At 43.3% G+C, this 21,355-nt stretch overlaps 1 protein-coding gene across 5 annotated transcripts in view; it reads right to left on the reverse strand.

The window, feature by feature from the left end:
* The window catches only part of LOC124551098 (caspase-1-like), a 118,296-nt gene that overhangs the window by 60,010 nt on the left and 36,931 nt on the right, over window positions 1–21,355 (reverse strand). For 2 of the 5 annotated variants that reach the window (XM_047126041.1, XM_047126048.1), the window contains one exon: window positions 15,408–15,591. The exons of 1 other annotated variant lie outside the window; for it this stretch is intronic. In XM_047126041.1, coding sequence (XP_046981997.1) covers window positions 15,408–15,541 — 134 coding nt within the window. In that variant the 5' untranslated portion in view covers window positions 15,542–15,591. Of the gene's footprint in view, window positions 1–15,407; window positions 15,598–15,704; window positions 15,723–21,355 lie in introns of those variants that run through there. 2 more of the 5 variants (XM_047126057.1, XM_047126032.1) reach the window with 2 other exon arrangements.

A 21,355-nucleotide genomic window follows, 5' to 3' on the forward strand; every position in this document is an offset into this window, starting at 1 on the left:
ACACTTCCATGCTCGAAGCAGGATTCGAACCTGCGACCGTAGCGGTCGCACGGTTCCTGACTGTAGCGCCAAGAATCGCTCGGCCAATCTGGCCGCGCAGTCTTTTTACATGTGTATCAGATGCAATAGAGAGAATGCGTGCCACCGTCAACAATGATCGTTGTTCAGTTGCTCAATCAGAAAGGAACCATACTGATTTACTAATTTTTATTTTCAAAATTTCTGTCATTTTATTCAGATACCGGAGCCAACAATGTGTCACGGTTACTGCAGCATGTAGAGCAGTTCAATGAAGGACAACGATGGACGAGAGTGATTTTCATTGCACTGTCACACTGGCTCAAAATCCACCATCCTAGAGCATAAGAAAGAATGAGAGTGTAAGCTTGCAGTGTGAAAGCGAAAAAGATAAAAGGGCGCAATGGGACAAGCCAAGAAGGTTAAAACCACCAGAAGAGCAAAACAGGTGTGATAAATAGACTCATAAGTAAAGTAGCTAAACCAGTATACTACGTAAGATAAGATGCGATAAAACCGATAAGCCTAAACGTTATGACTACTTCCCAACGCGATGTTGGCAAGTGACACGGTAACAAAAGTGTATAACTGGAGCAAACACGGACGGGGGATCATCATACCGAAGATATTGGCTGCAAATGGCGAAGTCCATTGAGATAAGTGACTTTGACAACCTATGTAGGTTGGGCTCAATAAAATATTTTCGCATTCGGAAGAGAAAGTTGGTGACTGAAATTTCGTAAATAGATCTCGCCGCGACGAGAAACGTCTTTGCTTTAATGACTTCCATCCCAATTCGCGTATCGTATCTGCCACACTCTCTCCCCTATTACGTGACAATACAAAACGAGCTGCCCTTTTTTGCACCCTTTCGATGTCCTCCGTCAGTCCCACCTGGTAAGGATCCCACACTACGCAGCAATATTCTAACAGAGGACGAACGAGTGTAGTGTAAGCTGTCTCTTTAGTGGACTTGTTTCATCTTCTAAGTGTCCTGCCAATGAAACGCAACCTTTGGTTCGCCTTCCCCACAATATTATCTATGTGGTCTTTCCAACTGAAGTTGTTCGTAATTGTAACACCCAGGTACTTACTTGAATTGATAGCCTTAAGAATTGTACTATTTATCGAGTAATCGAATTCCAACGGATTTCTTTTGGAACTCATGTGGATCACCTCACACTTTTCGTTATTTATCATCAACTGCCACCTGCCACGCCATACAGCAATCTTTTTTGAATCTCTTTGCAACTGATACTGGTCTATGGATGACCTTACTAGATGGTAAATTACAGCATAATCTGCTAACAACCTAATAGAACTGCTCAGATTGTCAGCCACGTCATTTATATAGATCAGGAACAGCAGAGGTCCCAGGACGCTTCCCTGGGGAACACCTGATATCACTTCAGTTTTACTCGATGATTTGCCGTCTATTACTATGAACTGCAACCTTCCTGACAGGAAATCACAAATCGAGTCGCACAACTGAGACGATACTCCATAGGCCCGCAGCTTGATTAGAAGTCGCTTGTGAGGAATGGTGTAAAAAGCTTTCCGGAAATCTAGAAATACGGAATCAACTTGAGATCCCCTGTCGATAGCGGCCATTACTTCATCAATAGATCGTTCCCTTCGAGGTGATTCATAATGTTTGAATACAGTATATGCTCCAAAACCCTACTGCAAACCGACGTCAATTATATAGGTCTGTAGTTCGATGAATTACTCCTACTACTCTTCTTAAACACTGGTGCGACCTGCGCAATTTTCCAATCTGTAGGTACAGATCTATCGGTGAGCGAGCGGTTGTATATGATTGCTAAGTAGAGAGCTATTTCATCAGCGTAATCTGAAAGGAACCTAATCGGTATACAATCTGGACCTGAAGACTTGCCCGTATCAAGCGATCTGAGTTGCTTCGCAACCACTAAGGTATCTACTTCTAAGAAACTCATGCTAGCAGCTGCTCGTGTTTCAAATTCTGGAATATTCCATTCGTCTTCCCTGGTGAAGGAATTTCGGAAACTCCAAAGCAGACCACCCCTACGTGTTCACAGGTTGACCCAAGGACACCGTCAGTTACGATTGCAGTGGGCACGGGAACATCGGGAGTCGACCGTCGATCAATTAAAATGCATGAGTTCTTCAGGTGAGCACATTTTTCCTGCACTAGGCCGATGCGCGGCTGCACCAACGCCGTCATCGAGGTGAACGGTGACGCCACGGCGCAAGCTGGTGAGAGCGGTATTATGCTATGGAAGACAGTCACCTGCGCTTGTGTGGATAGTGTGGTAGTAATCGAAAACGCGCTGACAGCTGCGAACAACCTGCGTCCCTTTATACACACATCAAAATAGTTTTGCATACCCCGGTCCCCAGAACTCCTGAAGATAGACGTTAACTGTGGATATTGTATGACAGACACAGTCCATTTGACTGCTCAGAGATGTCACTAAACCCGCCCAAAGATGTAAACAACCATCCATGAGCAGCGCCTATTAGACGGATGGGGTCCGACAGCCGATCAGTTCCAGTCATTCCACCAGGAAGGAGGTACACTGCTCTTGTTTCCTGTACTTCAACCACGCCTAGACGGTCAATACTGCGGTTCGATCGAGTGCGCAATGTTACTTTGTGCCAGGAAGGGCTCTCAACAAGGGAAGTGTCCAGGCGTCTCGGAGTGAACCAAAGGGATGTTGTTCGGACATGGAGGAAATACATAGAGACAGGAACTGTCGATGACATGCCTCGCTGAGGCCGCCCAAGGACTACTACTGCAGTGGATGACCGCTACCTACGGATTATGGCTGACAGCAACGCCCCCATGTTGAATAATGCTTTTCGTGCAGCCACAGGACGTTGTGTTACGACTCAAACTGTGAACAATAGGCTGCATAATGCGCAACTCCACCCCCGACGGCCACGGTGATGTCCATCTTTCAACCACGACACCATGCAGCGCGGAGCAGATGGTCCCAAAAACATGCGGAATGGACCGCTCAGGATTGGCATCAGGTTCTCTTCACCGATGACTGTCGCATTTGCTTTCAACCAGACAATCGTCTGAGACGTGTTTGGAGGCAACCCGATCAGGCTGAACGCCTTAGACACACTGTCCAGCGAGTACAGGAAGGTGGAGGTTCCCTGCTGTTTTGGGGTGGCATTATGTGGGGCCAACGTAAGCCGCTGGTGGTGATGGAAGGCGCCGTAACGGCTGTACGATACCTGAATGCCATCGACAGTGCAACCATATCGGCAGCATATTGGCGAGGCATTCGTCCTCATGGACGACAATTCGCGTGCCCATCGTGCACATCTTGTTAATAATGACTTTTTTCAGGATAACGACATCGCTCGACTAGAGGGGCCAGCATGTTCTCCAGACATAAACGCTATCGAACATGCCTGGAATAGATTGAAAAGGGCTGTTTACGGACGAAGTGACCAAGTGACCGACCAACCACTCTGATGGATCTACGTCGAGTCGCCGTTGAGGAGTGGGACGATCTGGACCAACAGTGCCTCGATGAACTTGTGGATAGTATGCCATGACGAATACAGGTATGCATCAATCCAAGGGGACGTGCTACTCGGTATTAGAGGTACTGGTGTGTACAGCAATCTGGACCACTACCTCTGAACGTCTCGCTGTATGGTGGTACAACATGCAGTGTGCGGTTTTCAAAAAGGTTTCAAAAAGGGTGGAAATAATGGTTATGTTGATCTCTATTCCCATTTTCTGTACTCTCGGAACCGTGGTGGTGGAAAACAATTTTTACAGCGATGTCATCTTTCAGCCGTTAAATTGTCCACGTCTGGGGGCTAGAACCGTTCCACTGTGGTTTGAGGAGCTTAACAGTGAACTCACGTTGATATCTCGGTGACCAAATTCGTCTCATATAAGTCCTATCGAACCCATTTGGGTCACTATCGGGTGCGATCACCGCGTATGCGAATTAGCGGCACGTAATCTACGCGAATTGCATGACCTGTGCGTAGAGTTCTAATGCCACATAACTTCACAAACCTACCAACAAACTATCGGATCCCTGCTACACAGAATCAGTGGTACATTTTGTTCCAAAGACGGGCAAACAAGATATTAAGCAAGTGGTCATAATGTTTTGGCTCAGCAGTGTATACCCACGTGGACAAGCCACCAGTTCTTTTGGTTATATATATTTTTCTGTTTTTTGTACGAGGATGTAGTATAATAATATGGAAGTCATTTTAAGGTATGCACTAAATATGACTATGCTACAGTTGAAATCTAGATCCATTGTAATAAGTCAACGTGTTGTCAGATTTTTCCTAGGCCAAGTATGCAATGCTGTCACAAAGTACAAAGACGTAAGAGGAAAATTATTATACACATGTACAGTAATTATTTATAACATGCGTTGTGAAGAAATGGGATTGTAACCTAGTCACGTAAAAGCCATTCTGAACCTTCAGGCAGTGTATGAAAGAACCAACAACTTTTAAGGGCATAGAACAAGAAGTAATTTCCGAAAAAAATCAGTTCTCTTTGCAAGATGACAGACTAAATGAAGAAGCTTTCTTACTGCACTTAGAACTTACAAAAAGTTTTCTTATGAATCAAATTATCAGACTGATATGTCTGGGATTTTACTAACCATGGGTAAGATAACAGTACAAATCGTATTTACAGTAGCTGTGAAAAAAAATTCGCTAAGGTTCAATGTGTTTTAACTGTGCCAAAATCTTTTGTTACTAATAGCTTTCAAATGTCAGATCATAGGTTTTTTGATATATCTTCAAATAAGACTGAAATACATTTTCCGCGTGAAGAATCATCACTCTTAGAAAACAATTTAAAATACAATGTAATGCCAAATGTCAGACCAAAACTTGGTTGAAAAAGTGGCGGGTCTTGACAGTATTAAATTGGAAAAATTCTCTTCAAATTAGGATAGCCTATGACGTATGTAACATTTCCAACAAAAATTTAGTTAAAAATCAATGTTCGTTTAATAACGACTTCTTTTTTGAGGTATCAGTCTTCCGCACGCTTTGATGCAGCACGCTATGAATTCATCTCCTGTACCAAGCTTCTCATCTCAGAGTAGCATTTGAAATCTACGGCCTCAGTTATTTCTGTATGCATTCCAATCTCTGTCTTTCTCTACAACTTTTACCCTCTACAGCTCCCTCTAGTACTATGGAAGTATTTCCCGAATATCTTGACACAGGTCCTGCCATCCTGTTCCTTTTTCTTGTCAGTGTTTTTGACATATTCCTTTCGTCTTCGATTCTGTGGAGAACCTCCTCGTTTCTTACCTTATCAGTCCACCTAAATTTCAACATTCTCCCGTAGCACTACATCTCAGATGCTTCGATCCTGCTCTTTTCCGGTCTTCTCACAGTACATGTTTCACCACCATACATTGTCAGAAACTTCTTCTTCAAGTTAAGGCCTATGTTTGATACTAGCAGACTTCTCCTGGCCTGAAATGCCCTTTTTGCCTGCGCTAGTCTGCTTCCTGTACCCTCCTCGCTGCATAAGTAGCAGAATTCCTTAGCTTCATATACTTCGCACCATTGATCCTGATGTGAAGTTTCTCTCTATTCTCATTTCTGCTACTTCTCACTATTTACTTCGACTTACTCTCAAGCCACATTCAGCACATAGTTCCTGTAATACGTCCCCACTTTCACAGAGGATAGCAACGTCAACAGCAAAACCTATCGTTGATATCCTTTCACGTTGAATTTTAATCCCCCTCTGGAACCTTTCCTTTGTTTCCCTCATTGCTTCTTCGATGTATAAACTGAACAGTAGTGGCGGAAGAATACATCCCTATCTTTCACCCTTTTCAATTCGAACACTTCGTACTTGATCTTCCACCCTTATTGTTCCCTATTGATTCTTGTACATATCGTATATCACCCGTCTTTCCCTATACCTTGCCCCCATTTTTCTCAGAATGTCGAACATCATGCACCAATTTACATTGTAGAAAGCCTTTTCAAGGTTGACATATCTTATGGCCATGTCTTAAATTTTCTTCAGTCTTGCTTTGATTATCAGCAGCAACGTCAGAGCTACTTCTGCAGTGCCTTTCCTTTTCCTAAAGCCAAACTAATGGTCATCTAACTGACCCCCAGTTTTATTATCACTTCCTCTGTATATTATTCTTGTCAGCGACTATGATGTATGAACTTTTAAGCTGATTGTGCGATAACTCGCACTTTTCGGCTGCTGCAATCTTCGGAACTGCATGGACGATGTTTTTCCGAAAATCTGATGGCATTTATCCAGTGTCACACATCCTGCGCACCAACGTGAATAGTCGTTTGGGTGTTGCCAATGCCCAAACGATTTTAAAAATACCGAAGGAATGTTACCCATCCCTTCTGCCTCATTTGATTTTAAGTCTTCCAAAGCCTTTTAAAATTCCGTTTCTAATACTGGATCCCGTATCTCTTCCTTATTGTCTCCTGTTTCTTCTTCTGTCACGTCACCAGACAAGCTCTCTTCATCATAGAGGCCTTCGGTTTAGTGCTTCCACCTATTCGCCCTTCCACATTTAACAGTGGCATTCCCATTGCACTCTTCATGTTACCACTCTTGCTTTTAATTTCGCCTAAGTTTGTTTCGACTTTTCTGTATGGCGAGTCAGCCCTTCAGTCAATTATTTCTGTTTCTATTACTTCACATTTTTCATGCAGCCATTTCGCTTAGCTTCCTGTTTATTTCATTCGTTAGTAACTTGTATTTCTCTGTTCTTGAAGTTCCCTGAAAATTTGTGTACTTTTGCCTTTCGTCGATCACTAAGTAGTTCTTCTTTTACCCAGGTTTTTCTCGCAGTTACTTCACTCGCACCTATGTTTTTCTCTCCAACGTCTGTGATAACTCTTTTGGAATATGTCCATTGGCCTCTAAATGAACGGCCTGCTGAGGTACTCTGTATTGCAATGTCTATAGACTCAGAGAACTTAAAGCGTACGATGTCTTCATTCCTTAGTACTTTCGTAGCCCATTTCTTCGATTCTTCGTGACTACTCTCTTAAACTTCACCCTACCTTTCATGATTATTAAATTGTGATCTCAGTCTATATCAGTTCCTCGCTAGACATTATAATACAATACCTGATTTCGTAATTTCCAGCTGACCTTGGCGTAATGTAACTGAAACATTACTGTGTCTGCAGGCCTTTACCAAATACGCCTACTCCTCTCTTGATTCTTGGACAGAGTGTTTGTTATTACAAGCTGAAATTTATTGGAAAACTCAATTAGCCTTCCTTCTCTCTGATTTCTATTACCAAACCCGTATTCAAAATGGTTCAAATGGCTCTAAGAACTATGGGTCTTAACATCTGAGGTCATCAGTCCCCTAGACTTAGAACTACTTAAATCTAAATAACCTAAGGACATTACACACATCCACGCCCGAGCAGGATTCAAACCTGCGACCGTAACAGCAGCGCGGTTCCGGACGGAAGCGCCTAGAACCGCTCAGCCACAGCGGCCAGCTAAACCCGTATTCTCACATAACCCCTTCTTCCACTCATTGCCGTACCACCGTGCTGAAGTCTTCCATTACTATTAGTTTTTCATGTCCTAAATTTCTCTGTCTCTTCATCTTCTGTTTGCGACGTTGGCATGTATACCTGAACTTTTGTTGTCGGTGTTTGTTTGTTGTCGATTCTGATGAGACCAACCCTATCACGGAACTGTTCACAATAACTCACTCTCTGCTCTACCTTCCTATTCATAGCGAATCCTACTCCCGTTAATACCATTTTCTGCTGCAATTGTTATTACGTTAAATTCGTCTGACCTGAAATCCTTGCCTTCTTCCCACTTCGCTTCACTGAGCATCACCATATTTAGACTGATCCTTAACAGCTCCCTGTTCAGATTTTCTAGCTTTCCTACAACGTACAGACTCCTTACATTTCACACATCGATTCGTAGAACGTTACCCTTTCGTTGTTTATTTAATTTTTTCGCATGATCACCTTCCTTTGGCAATCGCCACACGGAGATCCGAATGGGGAACTAGTGCGTAATCGTTTGCCAATGGAAAGATCATCAAGACACTTTTAGTTTCAGGCTACATGTCCTGTGGACACACGTTATGTGTATTTAATGCAATGGTTGCCATCTGCATTCTCATGCCGTTGATCATTGGTGATTATTCCATTTTTCATTTTTCCGGGGCATTTTTCTACTCCGAGGGCAAGAGCTTGCTCTGAACCTCTGTCTGCTCATCTGCCCTCTTCGACAAGGCCGTTGGCAGAACGAGGGTGACTTGTTAGCCGCAAGTCTTTGGCCTCCTTTGCTGGTGGTTTTTATTCGAAATTTAAGACCGAGGACGTTTTCATTACTAATGAGAGGCACTACCCCTAGACAACGCGTTCACTCTATAAGTGATTAAAAACATTAATGCCAAACTTAAAAAAATGAAGCCCTCAATTCGAAATCAGACAAGCGTAATGCTTCAGTTATTGTCATTAAGCGCGGACATGTAACAAAGACTTTAAAGTTTTTTGAAGAAACAGCATTTCAGGATCTAACGTGAACCCAATTCCTGCATTACGAAAAGAAATTAAATCATTTACTGGCGCCGCTAAGCATTTCCTCGAAGCATTCCATAAAAAAACAGATAGTTAACATGAATTCACACGCCCCAAAATTGCACTCACAGTCCAAAGTACATATGATTGCTTCATCCAGTTCGACCAATCACGAATAGTACGAACAATGCTAATCATAATTTGGCAAAATTTCTTAACGACAATATAAAAATGTCGTTCGTATTTCAAAATATTTACTCAGTCACTAAAAACCAGCCTCTAGTAAATCAAATTAAGACCTTAGAATGCGGTCAAGATATAAAATAGTTTTCATTCGATATTACCAATTTGAACAGCAATGTACCGGTGTAAGATGGCTATTTTTTGGTGATGTTGTTGGATGTGTTAATATTTGTAAAGGAAAATGATATATTCGAAGAACTGCGGCCAGAGAAACAGTTGTTAGGCAACAGTATCTGTGTCTGTGTTGGCAGCACTGTGGAGTCATAGAATCTTTGACAGCCGGTAATGGACAGCTGTAATTTGCAGCAGTCGGATTTTTTTTTCGTTGAGTATACAGTGTAATGCATGGTCGCATTTTTGGAGCTATGTGACTTGCAGATTTATTACGAGGAAGAATGATGAATCACAACAATTGCTCGATAGCATAAGGACGAAGAAAGGCTTTTGAAATGAAGAACAAGGTATTATTTGATGAGGTAAAAAGTTTGTTTTTGTAGACTTGTATTGTTGGTCCATTTCACCCTCGTCACAGTCGACTTTTTGATAATTATTCTATTGAACTGATCACCTGAGTTAATTTGGTGAACCGTGGAAGTTATCAGATTAAATGAATTTTCGTATTAGTCTGTAATTGTTTACTTTGATAAGTTCGACTTAGAGTTTGTCATGTGTTTCTTTGTCATTCTGTGTCAAGATGGACCAACTGTAGTTTGTTTTTAGCAGTTTTTTTCATATATAGCCGATTCGGAGTATTACTGTGCAGGTGAGATACATAATACTTGACTGTTCGTTACCTTTGCGCAATGTAGGTTTTGCCATTTTCTTTACTTTACCAGAGTCATATGTCACTGCAGAAATTTTCGTGTGTTTTCTTATAATGGTCGACATTACAATACTCTTTAAATACAGTTATGATTTTTTTTTTCAAACATTTTGCACTGACCAAGCCTGCTGGGCGTGAAATTATTGGTTTGCTTATTTATTTGCTTATGAATGAGATCGGTTTTCACACACACACACAAAGTATTATCTTCAATTTCATGTACGTGATGTGGCGTTGTGCTCAATAGCGCACTTAGGTTGTCAGTTCACATTCCCAGGTTTGCATTTACGATTACATGCGCACAAGTAAATGCTACTCACGTACACCAGTTCAAACAATCATCAACATCATAAAGAATAACATGTTGTTGTTGTGGTCTTCAGTCCAGAGACTGACTTGATGCAGCTCTCCATGTAACTCCATCCTGTGCAAGCTCCTTCATCTCCCAGTACCTACTGCAACTTACATCCTTCTGAATCTGTTTAGTGTATTCATCTCTTGGTCTCCCTCAACGAGTTTTACCCTCCACGCTGCCCACCAATACTAAATTGGTGATCCCTTGATGCCTTAGCATAGGTCCTACCAACCGATCCCTTCTTCTAGTCAAGTTGTGCCACAAATTTCTCTTCTCCACAACTCTACTTAATACCTCCTCATTAGTTTTGTGATCTACCCATCTAACCTTCAACATTCTTTTGTAGCACCACATTTCGAAAGCTTCTATTCTCTTCTTGTCCAACTATTTATCATCCACGTTTCACTTCCATACATGGCTACACTCCATACAAATACTTTCAGAAACGACTTCCTGACATTTAACTCGATGTTAACACATTTCTCTTCTTCCGAAACGCTTTCCTTGCCATTGCCAGCCTACATTTTATGTCCTCTGTACTTCGACCACCATCAGTTATTTTGCTCCCCAAACAGCAAAACTTCTTTACTACATTAAGTGTCTCATTTCCTAATCTATTTCCCTCAGCATCACCCGATTTAATTCGTCTACTTTCCATTATCCTCGTTTAGCTTTTGTTGATGTCCATCTTATATCCTCTTTTCAAGACACTGTCCATTCCGTTCAGCTGCTATTCCAAGTCCTTTGCTGCCTCTGATAGAATTACAATGTCATCAGCGAACCTCAAAGTTTTTATTTCTTCTCCATGGATTTTAATTTCCACTCCGAATTTTTCTTTTGTTTTCCTTACTGCTTGCTGAATATACAGATTTAATAACATTGGGGATAGGCTTCAAACCTGTGTCACTCCCTTCCCAACCAGTGCTTCCCTTTCATACCCCTCGACTCTTGGAACTGCCATGTGGTTTCTGTACAAATTGTAAATAGCCATTCGCTCCCTGTATTTTACCCCTGCCACCTTCAGAATTTGAAAGAGAGCATTCCAGTCAACATTGCAATAGCTTTCTCTAAGTCCACAAATGCTAAAAACGTAGGTTTGCCTTTCCTTAATCTATCTTCTAAGATAAGTCGTAGGGTCAGTATTGCCTTACGTGTTCCAACATTTCTACGGAATCCAAAGTGATCTTCCCAGAGATCAGCTTCTACCAATTATTCCATCCGTCTGTAAAGAATTCGCGTTAGTATTTTGCAGCCGTGACTCATTAAACTGATAGTTCGGTAATTTTCACATCTGTCGACACCTGCTTTTTTGGGATTGGAATTATTGTATTCTTCTTGAAGTCTGGTGGTATTTCACCTTTCTCACACATCTTGCTCACTAGATGGTAGAGTTTTGTCAGGACTAGCTCTCCCAAGGCCGTCAGTAGTTCTAATGGAATGTTGTCTACTCCCGGGGCCTTGTTTCCACTTAGGTCTTTCAGTGCTCTGTCAAACTCTTCACGCAGTATCATATCTCCCATTTCATCTTCATCTACGTCCTCTTCCATTTCCATAATATTGTCTTCAAGTAGATGGCCCTTGTATAGACCCTCTATATACTCCTTCCACCTTTCTGCTTTCTCTTCTTTTTCTTAGAACTGGGTTTCTATCTGAGCTTTTGATATTCATACAAGTGGGTCTCTTTTCTCCAAAGGTCTCTTTAGTTTTCCTGTAGGCAGTATCTATCTTACCCCTAGCGAGATATGCATCTATAACCTTACATTTGTGCTTTAGTAACGTAAAGAACACCTTTAAAAAAGGTGTTTGTTACTCATTGTTAGCTAGAAACAGTGCAGAAATACAACTACTTTGAATTTAATGGTAAAATGTAGAAACAACCTGACTGCTTGTCAGTGAGCAGCCCAGTGGCAGGCATCTTCGCTAATTCTTTGAAGGAAAGATTTTTCAAAAATTTATTGCTTTGTTTATGTACCTTTTCAGTTACATTCTAGGTACATGATGACATTCTGTTCGTTTACAGCAGACTTAACTACGAATTTATTTTAGCGATTACTGCCGTTCCTTGGTTGTCGGTCTTTACACAGACAGTTCTGAAACATAGTTTTCCTCTTTTTTTAATGGTTTTTATTGTATTCCATGGCTGCTATTCCTGCTGTGTTAATTCTACTCATTTTGAACACTTTAATGCATTATGCACTCGACAGATGTCGTGTAAGAACTGTTGTTTCAACGTGCAGCATTTCTTGTATCTTTCATTTATTATATATTATTATATGTCCGTTATTTACATAGTTCTGTTGTGGTAATTATTTTCATTTGTAACATAGTTTTTTTCTCGCGTGCCACTCTACGGCAATCGCGCCCCAAAAGTGGGGCGCATTGCGCTGTTACCATCCTGCAGTGCTGTTACTGCGTCTGATACTAGCCCTAGTTGTTTGATTTGCTTATGCTTTTAACACTGACTTTACAAGATAACTTTTATTGATTGGACTTCTGCACTTCAGTTTATATTGTTTTATTACCTCTCGATGGAACCTATGTACGTTATGCATATTTGTTATTCTGATATGTTGATTAATATTTTTTATAGGTAACTATAGCTCATTCTGATGAAGATGCCCTTAATTGGTACAATCTGCAGCTCGTGGCCTCGGGGTCGCGTTCTCGCTTCCCGAGCACGGGGTCCGGATTCGATTCCCGGCGGAGTCAGGGATTTTCACCTCCCTCGAAATGACTGGGTATTTGTGTCTTCCTCATCATTTCATCATCATTCGTGCAAGTGGCGATGTTGGACTGAGGAAAGATGGTAAAATCGTACGGGCGCTGATAACCGCGCAGTTGAGCGCCCCACAATCCAAACATCATCATCATCGTCGTCTTAGTTGGTACAAAAACCAGGGAAATGCAATAAAATTTGTGCAACCGGTTGGCACATCTATCCTCCATCAAACCTTCAATACGGTTGCTGAACTCCACCCACGTTCAAGATTGTTATTTTGAGAAACCTTCAGCTCGTCCGAGTGTAGAAAACACAAACCGAAAAAATTACACTTAATCTGCAATTGCCGCCATACACAGCCATGTTGACGCAACAGTCCAAATATAAATCTATTGGACCAAACAAACACTAACAGACACAGAAAAATAAATTAACGCACCAGAGAACAGCCTATGTTGTAAGAAGTAAGAATGTAGACAGAATTAAACGGAAGAAGGCAGATCAAGTAGCTCGAAAGATGGACGGTCCAATGAAATTATTTGTTGAATTTCTACATATGTACATGTTCTCTCGGTATCACTGTGAAGTGTATGCCAGGGGACGCTTTTCATTTTGGAGCATATGGCGAGCTCGAACTTAACGACGTATCTCAAACACAAGGGCCTTCTCCCTGCCAGCCAGCGCAGATTCCGCAAACGTAGACCTTTCGAAAAGAGATTTATTGTGTTCTCACGTGACTGCTGGGAAGCTATGAATAAAGGCAGTCAGTGAGACGTAGTATCTCTCCACTTCCAAATAACGTTTGACTCAGTACCACATCTACGTATATTATCGAAAGTATGATCGTACGGGATATCAAGTGTAATGTGGTACTGTATTAAGGATTTCTGGCTAGGAAAGTCCCAGGGTGTTACGTCGTCTGGAGAGACGTCGGTAGTTGTTGACGTAACTTGAGGCGTGTCCCAGGGAAGTATGTAGGGACGCTTAATGTTCATGTTGCACATTAGCGACCTGACAGACACTGTTAATTGTAAGCTCAAACTTGTTCAGATAATGGAATTATTTGCAATGAAATACTATGCTAAAGAAGCTGTAGAAATATTGTCGAATCTTGAAAATATTCCAAAGTGGTGCGACGATTGGCAACTTGCTTTAAATGTTCTGGATGAGCTGGGGAGTTTTCGTGGAGCAAACCACGCCCTTGAACAGCTTAAATGACACATCACCTTGACAGACACCCATAACATTGTGAGACTATGTTTAATGTATGCAAGTTTGACTTTTAGAGCGTAATCTGTCAACACCACATGGTGGTATTCCCAAAAACATTCAACATCACTTTACCCGATGATTGGGTCGCCGAATTTTTCAAAAGTCAGCATATGTTTTGGAGCTTACTTACCGGCTGAATGCTCCGTACAATCTCATGCCAACACCACTTTAATTTAAAAACGGCTGACAGCCAATAACTTAAAGCTCAACCAAAATCAGAAATTTAAAAAGCAAAGTCTTATCTAAAAACAGTTCCTTAATTAGGCTGAGGGCCAAAGAATCTGATACATTAAGAGCAAACAACTTAAATTCAAAATCGGCTGAAGGCCCGTTACTTAAAACTCAATATCAGTGGTTTAAAAAAAATACCAATGGCTTTACATAAAACAGTTCTTAAATTATGCTGAAGGCCCAAACCATCTGACGCCTTAAGGGCAAAACAATCTTAATCTACAAATCTGCTAGAAGCCATACAAGTGCAAACAACAAGAACAAACAAGAAAAGGCAGTACACCCAAGGGCGCTCAGAAGTTCCGAGGGTCGGCCTGGAATTCAAACACAAATGCTCACTTAGGTGAGACAGGCAGCCGGCCCAACTATTGTCGATCCGACGACAACCCAACCGACAGACAGTCAACGGACCCACTTACAGGATAACCTCCGCTTCACCCGACCATCACACAACAGGGAGTTCAATGGAACAACGTAGAAGGTGTTGGCGCCCACAACCAATTATGCGTTGAGCTGTCAAACTACACACCATGCTGGACAGCGACAACACAATGAGGAAAATACACTGCCTGAATTTACATCAACGGCTAGGGCAGGTAGCCGGAACGTTAACTTCCACAAGGCAGAAGATTCCTCTGGTGCGCTTTAGTTAAAATAACCGAGTACAGTTAAACGCCACCAGAGGGTGGCTAAAATTTGCCAACTTAAAAACACACATTGTAGCTCGCAGGAATATCCCAACAGCCGACAACGAACTCCAAACGACACAATGTGAACAGTCATGACTTGCTGGTAGATTAAGTCAAACTCAGCTTTCATGTCCAGGATCGGTGAGCCACGAACCTCGTAGCAATGGGAAAAGTACCACATATTCTGACACCACATAGAGGCCACCAGCGGGCCCGGCCAAACTACATGCTGCGGAGATTTCCTCGCTGCTCCACGCCAACTGCCCAACTGCCCGCACACAGCAAAGCTGGAAACTATAAGCGCCAGGCCAAAGATTGTCCAAAAAGAGGGTAACAGAATAATCGCAATAACCGCGGAAGACTGAATGCAGAATAGCAACCAAGGTTTAATCCAACGCATAGCATGAGCCAGCCATGGCTCACAACTCATCACGGCACTGCTCTGATTACAACTACCTTTTTATGTCGTGTGCTAAATTTTGCAAGCAATACCCATAGTCTGCCTACCTGATGCCATCCTGTAAGGTGGTGACCGCTTCATCTTGTTCACTGGGTTTGGCGTGATCATCAGATGGCTTTGCCAGTGAGTCTTCTTGTCTGCTTTCTTTCAACTCGCTGACCTGAACACTTTTTTCTTCCATCACACGGGGATAAGAGTACCTGCTTCAGAGACTCGTTACCTCGTAAATACCTGAAACTAAAACAATGAAATGTTGCTTTTAATGCAGAAAACAATCATTGGAAGCCAGCAACAACATTCAGCATAACATGCTAGTGCGAACTTCTGTTTCCGCGAATACTTACTTCCACATCTTTTCAAAGCCCTCTGTCCAGCTGTACACCCCATGTTATTCTCCCGAACTAGTAGCTACTTACATCTATGTTTGTAGGGGCCGCACTGTACAGTGTGTAGCAGAGGATCACACCACACCAGTTCCATTTCTCAACTTGATGTTCCTTCTGCGAACCGTGGGCGGGAAGAACGCTGTTGGAATGGTTCTGTATAGGCCCAAAATTCTGTTGTTGGACTATCTTGATCATGCCGTGTGAAGGAAAAAAACTCATGTGAAAATTTTGATGGTCGCAGAATGAGAACATATATTTGATTCCAGTCGCTCTCAAGCACTGCAGGACAGCTTTGTGAGCCGTGGCGTCAGAAAATCCCCTCCGTAAAATAGCTGTACAAAGGCTAATTGCCTTCTTTCTCACCCCTGTTGTAGCCTGGTCGCCCACCCACGCTCGTCGCTAAACTGACCAGTCTGATTAGTCAACTGTTTCTTCAAATTTCAGACGAAATGTCAGTATCTTTAAGCACTGCGGATCATCTTTGCTTGCGTTTACCTCCCCAGAAGAGTTATGTCAAAATGGGAGGTAGCTCGCAACGTCAGGTTATATATCATACTAACTTAATCCAAGATAGGAGGAAGGAAAGTATCGGTCGTTAATTTTAATCTATTTATTGCAGACTGATTTCAGCTAATGTGTAGCTGTCTTCAGCGTAGTTACATGGAAGCCATGATGACTCATCTCAAATAAACTGTCGGAATGTCAACATAATGAGTTTAGCGGGATGTAAATATAAGCAGCAACCTCAGTAAACTGTTTATCTTTAATGGCAAGTTTGTCCTAAGTGCGATTTTACAGTAACGTTCAGAAAAAAACATGAAGCCTTGAGCGACTAGAGAAAGGAAGTTCATATTCGCAAGATAGGTACGTTAGCATGTTCTGCAGAAATGATTAACATTTCAGTCACTTCTGTTGAGCATGTGTCCTGTTGCCTAGTAGTCACAGGGTCTGCCATGGGCCCTGATACACTACTGGCCATAGAAGTTACTACACCACGAAGATGACGTGCTACAGACGCGAAATTTAACCGACACGAAGAATATGCTGTGATATGCAAATGATTAGCTTTTCAGAGCATTCACACAATGTTGGCGCCTACAACGTGCCGACATGAGGAAAGTTTCCAACCGATCTCTCATACACAAACAGCAGCTGACCGGCGTTGCCTCGTGAAACGTTGTTGTGATGCCTCGTGTAAGGAGGAGAAATGCGTACCATCACGTTTCCGACTTTGATAAAGGTCGGAATGTAGCTTATCGCGATTGCGGTTTATCGTATCGCAACATTGCTGCTCGCGTTGGTCGAGATCCGATGACTGTTAGCAGAATATGGAATTGGTGGGTTCAGGAGGGTAATACGCAACGCCATGCTGGATTCCAAAGGCCTCGTATTACTAGCAGTCGAGATGACAGGCATCTTATCCGCATGGCTTTAAAGGATCGTGCAGCCACGTCTCGATCCCTGAGTTAACAGATGGGGACGTTTGCAAGACAACAACCGTCTGCACGAACAGTTCGACGACGTTGCCAGCAGCATGGACTATCAGCTCGGAGACCATGGCTGCGGTTACCCTTGACGCTCCATCACAGACAGGAACACCTGCGATGGTGTACTCAACGACGAACCTGGGTGCACGAATGGCAAAACGTCATTTTTTTCGGATGGATCCAGGTTCTGTTTACAGTATCGTGATGGTCGCATCCGTGTCTGGCGACATCGCGGTGAACGCACATTGGAAGCGTGTATTCGTCATCGCCATACTGGCGTATCACCCGGCGTGATGGTATGGGGTGCCATTGGTTACACGTCTCGGTCACCTCTTGTTCGCATTGTCGGCACTTTGAACAGTGGACATTACATTTCAGATGTGTTACGACCCGAGGCTCTACCCTTCATTGGATCCCTGCGAAACCCTACATTTCAGCAGGATAATGCACGACCGCATGTTGCAGGTCCTGTACGGGCCTTTCTGGATGCAGAAAATGTTCGACTGCTGCCCTGGCCAGCACGTTCTGCAGATCTCTCACCAATTGAAAACGTCTGGTCAATGGTGGCCGAGCAACTGGCTTGTCACAATACGCCAGTCACTACTCTTGATGAACTGTGGTATCGTGTTGAAGTTGCATGGGCAGCTGTTCCTGTACACGCCATCCAAGTTCTGTTTGACTCAATGCCCAGGCGTATCAAGGCCGTTATTACGGCCAGAGGTGGTTGTTCTGGGTACTGATTTCTCAGGATCTATGCACCAAAATTGCGTGAAAATGTTATCACATGTCAGTTCTAGTATAATATATTTGTCCAATGAATACCCGTTTATCATCTGGATTTCTTCTTGGTGTAGCAATTTTAATGGCCAGTAGCGTAACTTGTGCCACGCGTGATGGCAACGACTCGTATAAGGCGCGAATGGCGCTCTGTAGTATAGTCACCCGTACTGCATTCACATGGTTCCAAAGTTCATCTCTGGTGGTGGGCATTGGGTTACAGTACTGCACCTGTCGTTTGACCATATCCCACACATTTTAGACTGGCGGCAAGTCTCGTGATCTGGTGGGCCAATGCAAAAGGCTAGCTCCTCTGACTATTTTTGTGATGTGTCTGGACTCTGGCCTAAACTTTTAGGCTGGAGGTTTTAGTGTATTGCAGAGTGGCTGGCTCCTCCCATTTTCCTTGCGGTGAGCCAGCCACTTCCATCTGCTATATTGTTTTAGCTTCCTCTACCACTTTCTTCCTGGGTTGTCCATGTTTTAACGATAGCGACATGCTTCGTCCCTCGCTTCGGTGTGGGTAGGCACATATTTTTTCTGTGTCTTATGTTCTGTTTTATCTTATTGTTATGAGTCTTTTCTTGACACACGTCTCAATCTGTTATTGAGTGGGCATTGAAGACCTCGCCGTCGTGCGCCCTTAAAACCCTCTCCATCCATCCATCCATCCATCAAGAAGGCACTCGTTCGTGCAGCAACATGAGGTCGTGCCTTGTCTTGCTGAAAAATGGAAACGAGGGTGTAGTGCAGTAAGAGTATGGCTACAGGCAGCAAAATGTCTTTCACGTAGGTCACGCTGGCCACAGTTCCGTGGACACGCATCAACTGTGATTTGCGATTGTACCCAACAGCACCGCAAACTGTAAGGCCTTGTCTTGGCGCTGTACGCCTTGTGCGAATGCAATCACTGCGATGACGCTTCCCCTGTCTGCGGCGAACCAAAATGCGACCACCATTTTCAAACAAATAGAATCTGGATTCACCGAAAACACTATACGATGTGAATGATAATTAATTGAAGCCCTCAGCTACCGACAGGTGTTGTGGATATAACTTGATGGGGACAGCTGAAATTGCGTGTCCCGACCGGGACTCGAACCCGGGATCTCCTGCCTTCATGGCCGACGCTCTATCCATCCGAGCCCCCGAGGACACACAGATGAATAACGCGACTGCAGGGACTTATGCCTTGCACGCCTCCCGGTGAGACCCACATTCCCAACTGTCCACAATCTACATACCTAATGTTCCTAACAGATATATTGGCCATCCACTCGTTACTCGCGCCAACTAAGGTGACGATTCCTGTAAGAGAAAAAACGCACAGGTTGCCCGTTGTCCTCGGGGGCTCAGACGGATAGAGCGTCGGCCATTAGGGCAGGAGATCCCGGGTTCGAGTCCCGGTCGGGACACGCAATTTCAGCTGTCCCCATCGAGGTATATCAACAACACCTATCGGCAGCTGAGGGTTTCAATTAATTATCATTTATTTTAGAGAAGCTGCACGGTCATCAATTGTACCTGTTCTTCCGAGAACAGTTACTGTCTTCAACTATATGACGTCATTCCTGTCATGTTTGACGTCGTACTACACCATTGTCATTTAGCATGTTTCTGAACATTCATCAAAGGTAGGTGGAGAAGTGGACGACGTCGTAATAGAGGGCGACGGTTTGTGACCTCTGATAGTTTACGATGTACTACATTGTTCCACTGTTGCGTCAGAGCCGCGGAGAAAGAAGATCTATCCTGCAATGTCATTCGGACGAGGTGTCGATCTTCTCGGGGTGTGGTCTGGTTGGTGTGACCTGGCCCATCTCGTCGTGTTCTACGATCTTCCGTCAACCACTCTGCATACACTCGTTGCACTGCTGAAACACTTTGTCCCACACGAGCAGCAATTTTCCGGATGGATGCATCACATTCCCTCACGCCAGTAATGTGCCCTCTTTCAGTCTCACTAATTCGACGGTACGGATCGTGGATACGTCTGCGGCGAGGCATCCTGCACGTCTGCTCAACTCACACTGATCCATTACCTTCGATTTATAGCGACAACGAGAGCCGAAAGCATATTTTACCGGTAGGCGTCGTTGCGTCGTGATATCGGTGTTGTCCTTGAACCCTCAGGCCGACATGGTTCAAATGCTAATCATATCTACAGAACATGCTATTATAAGCGTCCTGCGAATATGAACGTCCTATCTCACGTCGTTCACGGTTATCCGTTTGTTTGTTTTATTTATTTTTTCTTTTAATTACGACCAATGCTACCCTTCCTTCTGTGTTGAATCTTATTAATACGGCTGTGGAGCACGCAGTTCCTGATGGAAGCAAGCTTGTAGAATCATATCTAGATTTGACTGGAAACGCTCAGCAGAGGAAAGGCTACAGAATCTGATGTCATACGCTTCTGTATACAGTACGCCACAGAACTTACTCGTCTTGTAGCAGCACTGCTGCTTAGGGAGCAAAATACGAGGGTGTACAGAGTGTCATTCTCAACGGTCAGTGGAGGAGCGAATATTTCCTAGTGAACGGTGAGAAATCTTGAGACTTAGAAGTAACTTTGTGCGCACACGAAGGGAGTGTCAGAGGACTATTACTTTACACAGTGTATACAAATAATTAAGTGGATAACTTCGTAAATTCCATGAGGCTGCTTGCGGATGAAGCAGCAAACCTGTATGGTAATGAAATTCAGGAAGACATATACAGGATTGACGCTTGGTACAGGGATTGGTAGTTGACCCTCAACAATGGCTCAATGTGCATAAATAGGTGGTAAGACGCACTGTTACATGAATACGAGATAGCATAATATTGAGGACGCAGTCACATCGATTGATTGTCTATGTGTATGAGAACGGAGCGATTAAAGTGACACGATTACGTAAAACTAATTGAAGATAAAGCAGATGCCAGCCTGTGTCATTGGAAGAATCCTCAGGAAAAGGTAGCTCAGGAAGCTCTTCTACGACCGATATTTAAATATTTCATATCAATCTGGCCCCGTATCAGGTGGGACTGACACAGAAGATTCAACGAAGTGCATCGCATACTACAAGACTGCCTTTTTTATCAGGTGTGGTTTACTGTTAAAATTCGTACCTTCCTAGAAGTGACAACAAATACATACAGTATGTGATCAAAAGTATCCGGACATCTGGCTGAAAATGACTTACACGTTCGTGGTGCCCTCCATCGGTGATGCTGGAATTCAATATGGTGCTGGCTCACCCTTAGCCTTGATGACAGCTTCCACTCTTGCAGGCATACGTTCAATCAGGTGCTGAAAGGTTTCTTGGGGAAAGGCAGCCCATTCTTCACGGATGCTCCTCT

Source organism: Schistocerca americana, chromosome 1 (assembly GCF_021461395.2).
Source record: "Schistocerca americana isolate TAMUIC-IGC-003095 chromosome 1, iqSchAmer2.1, whole genome shotgun sequence".
Classification (NCBI taxonomy): domain Eukaryota; kingdom Metazoa; phylum Arthropoda; class Insecta; order Orthoptera; family Acrididae; genus Schistocerca; species Schistocerca americana.